Source organism: Carassius carassius, chromosome 13, assembly GCF_963082965.1.
Source record: "Carassius carassius chromosome 13, fCarCar2.1, whole genome shotgun sequence".
Lineage (NCBI taxonomy): Eukaryota > Metazoa > Chordata > Actinopteri > Cypriniformes > Cyprinidae > Carassius > Carassius carassius.
In genome coordinates, this window is record NC_081767.1 from 4,270,553 (window position 1) to 4,276,552 (window position 6,000).

Here is a 6,000-nt window from a genome sequence, read left to right on the forward strand (position 1 = left end):
TCAAAGTGTTCAGCGTCAAAATCAACTGTGCTGAAAAATGTGTTGAAAATAACTTATAGGTCATGCGTCTGCCATCTGACTGTCTATGATCCGTTATACAGCACTGACAGTGAAGCAGAAACATGGTCTTCGTGGGTGTTTTATTGGATGTATATAAAAACAGAAGCAGCTGTGTCAGGCAGAGGGAGAGAGCGTCTGAAGGCTGCTCTTTACAGAAGCCAGATTCTGTTTCCAGGAGCACAGTTTGTCATGCAGCTGCTGCCACTGCTGTTTGCCAAAAGTGCGGTGTGTGCTGTGGCTACAGGAAGTGAGACAGAAGCCAATCACGTCAGTATGGGCAGATTTTCAAACTCAACCCTTACTACTACTACTGTTTACTAACTTTTTCAATTTGTCTGAAAGTAGGAAATGACTTACCTCACTACAACCTTCCTCTGTGTCTGGTCGATCTTACAATAAACCATTTTAGTCCGAACAGCTAGAAATTCACAGGAAAACACAATAGGTATGTGTTGTTGTACAAGAACATGGATGCAATGCTTATTTAACGTTCAATTTACATAAACAGTTGAGTTTAGGTTGAAGGTTATACTTTATTGTCCCACTCAGGGAAATTTGACTCAGAACACAGAAGCGGAATCCATATATTAGCTCATACAGACAGAGCATGGAATGGCAAAACAGTGACATTTAATATAGACTTTAAATAGTCTGCAAAGGGAGTGCAGTGCCGTACCGTCAATGACGACGGCCTCCACATCTTCAGCACAGATCTGCAGCTCCTGCTGCATGTAATTGGATGTAGATGAAGATGATGCTGACGTAGTCGGTTAATATTCAGTTCACCCTCTCAACAGAAAATCTGTTTATGTTAATTAAAAAATAATCAAAATGAGAAGGTCAGTGAGCCGTTTCCTTTAGGGTTCAGAGGGAGGAGCAGCGGGTGAACAGCTCACTGTTAGATCAACACTAACTAGTCTGAATTGGCTGTCGTTGGTCAGTGGCAGGGAGGCTCCTGCTCTAATTAACGTTTGCCTTTTAAAAGAACCAAAACTGCTGAAACTCGAATTCCACCGACCCAGTGACACCACAGATAACAGACGTGTGTGAGCCTGTGCTCAACACTCCAATGCATTTACAAACAAACAACAAAAGATGAGCAGCAATTCACAGAAGACAAGCAACCGCTTATTAAATGGTATTTTAAATTAAGCAACACTCAAAGCTCATTAACAGCAGCTTTAAATGATACTACATAAACCACAGTACAAAATAAATGCCTTTTCTTTTATACAAATAAAAACAAAATGGTTGAAATAGAACAAAATAAAACTATTCAAGTATTAATGTAACAACAAAATATAAAATATTAATAAATAATGTATATGCTTGTTTGGTTTTTTAACACCATGCCAGCTTCCTTGGCTATTTGAACAAGATGAAACAGAATAAAAGAGCAATTCAAAAACCTATATACAACCAAACAAAATAAATTTGGTATTGATAGTTTCTTCAGAAGTGTTTGCTGAATAATATAATTACATTAAATAACTTTAGATGCCACGGGTCATTAAATATGATCATCCTCATGACCCCATGTTAAAATGTAGTAAGGAAGCTAGATATTTTTATGTATAAACAACCAATTTATACTGTCAAATCAAGTAAGTGAGTTGAACTTGAGAACAAAATTAGTTAGTTAGTTAATCACTGTCCAAAATTAGTTAATTACACTTAACAAAATTGTAAAACGCAACACTTGTTTTTGCCCCCAATTTTCATGAGCTGGACTCAAAGATCTAAGATTTTTTCTATGTTCACAAAAGGCCTATTTCTCTTAAATATTTTTCACAAATCTGTCTGAAGCTGTGTGAAGTTGCTGGATATTGGCAGGAACTGGAACACACTGTCGTATACGCCGATCCAGAGAATCCCAAACATGTTCAATGGGTGACATGTCCAGTGAGTATGCTGGCCATTCAAGAACTGGGATGTTTTCAGCTTCTAGGAATTGTGTTCAGATCCTTGTAACACGGAGTCGTGCATTATCATGCTGCAACATGAGGTGATGGTCGTGGATGAATGACACAACATTGGGTCTCAGGATCTCATCACAAAATCTCTGTGCATTCAAAATGCCATCTATAAAATGCACCTGTGTTCGTAGTCCATAACATTCACCTGCCCATACCATAACCCCACCACCACCATGGGCCACTCGATCCACACATGACGCCAAACACCCTGTTTGCCATCTGCCCTGTACATTGTACAGTCATGGCCAAAAGTTTTGAGAATTACATAAATATTGGAAATTGGAAAAGTTGCTGCTTAAGTTTTTATAATAGCAATTTGCATATACTCCACAATGTTATGAAGTGTGATCAGATTAATTGCATAGTCCTTCTTTGCCATGAATATTAAATTAATCCCAAAAAAACCTTTCCACTGCATTTCATTGCTGTCATTAAAGGACCTGCTGAGATCATTTCAGTAATCATCTAGTTAACTCAGGTGAGAATGTTGACGAGCACAAGGATGGAGATCATTATGTCAGGCTGATTGAGTTAGAATGGCAGACTTGACATGTTAATAAATCATTGCGTTGCATAAAAATGGCTTCACAGGCAAGGATATTGTGGGTACTAAGATTGCACCTAAATCAACAATTTATAGGATCATCAAGAACTTCAAAGAAAGAGGTTCAATTCATGTAAAGAAGGCTTCAGGGCGTCCAAGAAAGTCCAGCAAGCGCCAGGATGGTCTCCTAAAGAGGATTCAGCTGCGGGATCGGAGTGCCACCAGTGCAGAGCTTGCTCAGGAATGGCAGCAGGCAGGTGTGAGCGCATCTGCACGCACAGTGAGGCCAAGACTTTTGGAAGATGATCTGGTGTCAAGTAGGGCAGCAAAGAAGCCACTTCTCTCCAAAAAAACATCAGGGACAGATTGATCTTCTGCAGAAAGTATAGTGAATGGACTGCTGAGGACTGGGGCAAAGTCATATTCTCCGATGAAGCCCCTTTCCGATTGTTTGGGGCATCTGGAAAAAGGCTTGTCCGGGGAAGAAAAGGTGAGCGCTACAATCAGTCCTGTGTCATGCCAACAGTAAAGCATCCTGACACCATTCATGTGTGGGGTTGCTTCTCATCCAAGGGAGTGGGCTCACTCACAATTCTGCCCAAAAACACAGCCATGAATAAAGAATGGTACCAAAACACCCTCCAACAGCAACTTCTTCCAACAATCCAACAACAGTTTGGTGAAGAACAATGCATTTTCCAGCACAATGGAGCACCTTGCCATAAGGCAAAAGTGATAACTAAGTGGCTCGGGGACCAGAATGTTGAAATTTTGGGTCCATGGCCTGGAAACTCCCCAGATCTTAATCCCATTGAAAACTTGTGGTCAATCCTCAAGAGGCGGGTGGACAAACAAAAACTCACTAATTCGAACAAACTCCAAGAAGTGATTATGAAAGAATGGGTTGCTATCAGTCAGGATTTGGCCCAGAAGTTGATTGAGAGCATGCCCAGTCGAAATTGCAGAGGTCCTGAAAAAGAAGGGCCAACACTGCAAATACTGACTCTTTGCATAAATGTCATATAATTGTCGATAAAAGCCTTTGAAACGTATGAAGTGCTTGTAATTATATTTCAGTGCATCACAGAAACCACTGAAACAAATATCTAAAAGCAGTTTAGCAGCAAACTTTTTGAAAACTAATATTTATGTAATTCTCAAAACTTTTGGCCACGACTGTAAACCGTGATTCATCCGTCAAGAGAACAACTCTCCAAAGTGCCAGAGGCTATTGACTGTGAGCATTTTGGTTACGATGATGAACTGCAGTCAGGTCGAGAACCCGATGAAGACGACGAGCAGCAGATAAGCTTCCCTGAGATGGTTTCTGACAGTTTGTGCAGAAATTCTTTGGTTATGCAAGCCAATTATTGCAGCAGCTGTCCGGGTGGCTGGTCTCAGACGATCTTTGAGGTGAAGATGCTGGATGTGGAAGTCCTGGCCTGATGTGGTTACACATGGTCTGCGGTTGTGAGGATGGTTGGACGTACTGCCAAATTCCATGAAACACCTGTGGAGAAGCTTATGGTAGAGAAATTAACATTCACTTCACGGGAAGCAGCTCTAGTGGACATTCCTGCAGTCAGCATGCCAATTGCATGCTCCCTCAAAACCTGCAACATCTGTGGCATTGTGCTGTGTGATAAAACTGCACATTTTAGAGAGGCCTTTTATTGTGACCAGCCTACGGCACACCTGTGCAATAATCATGCTGTCTAATCAGCATCTTGATATGCCACACCTGTGAGGTGGATGGATTATCTCAGCAGAGGAGAAGTGCTCACTAACAGATTTAGACAGATTTGTGAACAATATTTGAGAGAAATCGGCCTTTTGTGTTCATAGAAAAAGTCTTAGATCTTTGAGTTCAGCTCATGATTAATGGCGGCAAAAACAAAAGTGTTGCATTTATAATTTTGTTCAGTGTATTTAGTAAACATATTCGTTTTTTGAGCTGGTTCTTTTTAATTACTTGGTTGATCTATGTGATAAATTAAATAGTTTTTTTGTTTGATTAAATAAAGATACCAGTAATTTTAAACATATCAAATGTATTTTATTTATTATTGCATATTTTACATATTCATTTGTCTTGTGTACAACATTTTTAATTAGGAAAACACATACTGAATGAGAAAAAGCTTCCTAAATCAGAATCAGAATCAGAATGAGCTTTATTGCCAGGTATGTTCACACATACGAGGAATTTGTTTTCGTGACAGAAGCTCCGCAGTGCAACATAACAGCGACAGACAAAAACACAATAGGAATAAAAAATACCAAAAAATACAAATAGGTGGGTAAGGAATGACAATATACAAATTGACAATGTATGGCAGGTATAATTACAATGAGCATTTCTGTATGTACATGTATATTATGTGCAAAAAATTTAAGTGTACGCTAAGTATGTATGTTAGATAAATAAGTGTAGTGTATATAAATATAAACAGTGTGGTGTGTTACATAGTTATTATCAGCTGTTCATAAGATGGATTGCCTGAGGGAAGAAACTGTTCCTGTGTCTGGTCATTCTGGTGTTCAGAGCTCTGTAGCGTCGACCAGATGGCAACAGTTCAGAGAGGGAGTGTGCTGGATGTGAGGGGTCCAGAGTGATTTTAACAGCCCTTTTGCTCACTCTGGATAAGTATAGTTCTTGAATAGAAGGGAGGGTTGTACCGATGATTCGCTCAGCAGTCCGGACTATCCTCTGTAGTCTTCTGAGGTCAGATTTAGAAGCTGAGCTGAACCAGACAGTTACTGAAGTGCAGAGGATGGATTCGATGATGGTGAAGTAGAACTGTTTCAGCAGCTCCTGTGGCAGGTTAAACTTCCTCAGCTGGCGAAGGAAGTACAACCTCTGCTGGGCCTTTTTCACAATGGAGTCAATGTGAATGTCCCACTTCAGGTCCTGAGAGATAGTGGTGCCCAGGAACCTGAATGACTCCACTGCAGTCACAGTGCTGTTCATGATGGTGAGTGGGGGGAGTGCAGGGGGGTTTCTCCTGAAGTCCACAATCATCTCCACTGTTTTGAGCGTGTTAAGCTCCAGGTTGTTGAGAGTGCACCAGACAGCCAGCTCTTTAACCTCCTGCCTGTAAGCAGACTCGTCACTGTCCTGAATGAGGCCGATGAGTGTGGTGTCGTCTGCAAACTTCAGGAGCTTGACAGAGGGGTCTTTAGATGTGCAATCGTTAGTGTACAGGGTGAAGAGCAGTGGGGAGAGAACGCAGCCCTGGGGAGCTCCGGTGCTGAATGTACGGGTGCTGGATGTGTATTTTCCCAGCCTCACTAGCTGCTGCCTGTCTGTCAGGAAGCTGTTGATCCACTGACAGATGGAGATGGGCACATAGAGATGAGTTAGTTTGGGCAGGAGGAGGTTTGGGATGATCGTGTTAAAGGCCGAGTTGAAGTCCACAA

General features: G+C 41.1%; 1 protein-coding gene across 1 annotated transcript; it reads right to left on the minus strand.

Annotated features, from left to right (window-relative positions):
* Window positions 1-138: 138 nt before the first annotated feature.
* LOC132155545 (eukaryotic translation initiation factor 3 subunit M-like) lies at window positions 139-963 on the minus strand. The gene is made up of 3 exons (XM_059564325.1): window positions 737-963; window positions 418-478; window positions 139-298 (listed from the first exon to the last, which is right to left on the minus strand). Exons 1-3 carry the CDS (start codon window positions 789-791, stop codon window positions 175-177), a joined length of 240 nt encoding a protein of 79 aa, XP_059420308.1. The 5' UTR covers window positions 792-963; the 3' UTR covers window positions 139-174.
* Between the last annotated feature and the right edge of the window lie 5,037 nt (window positions 964-6,000).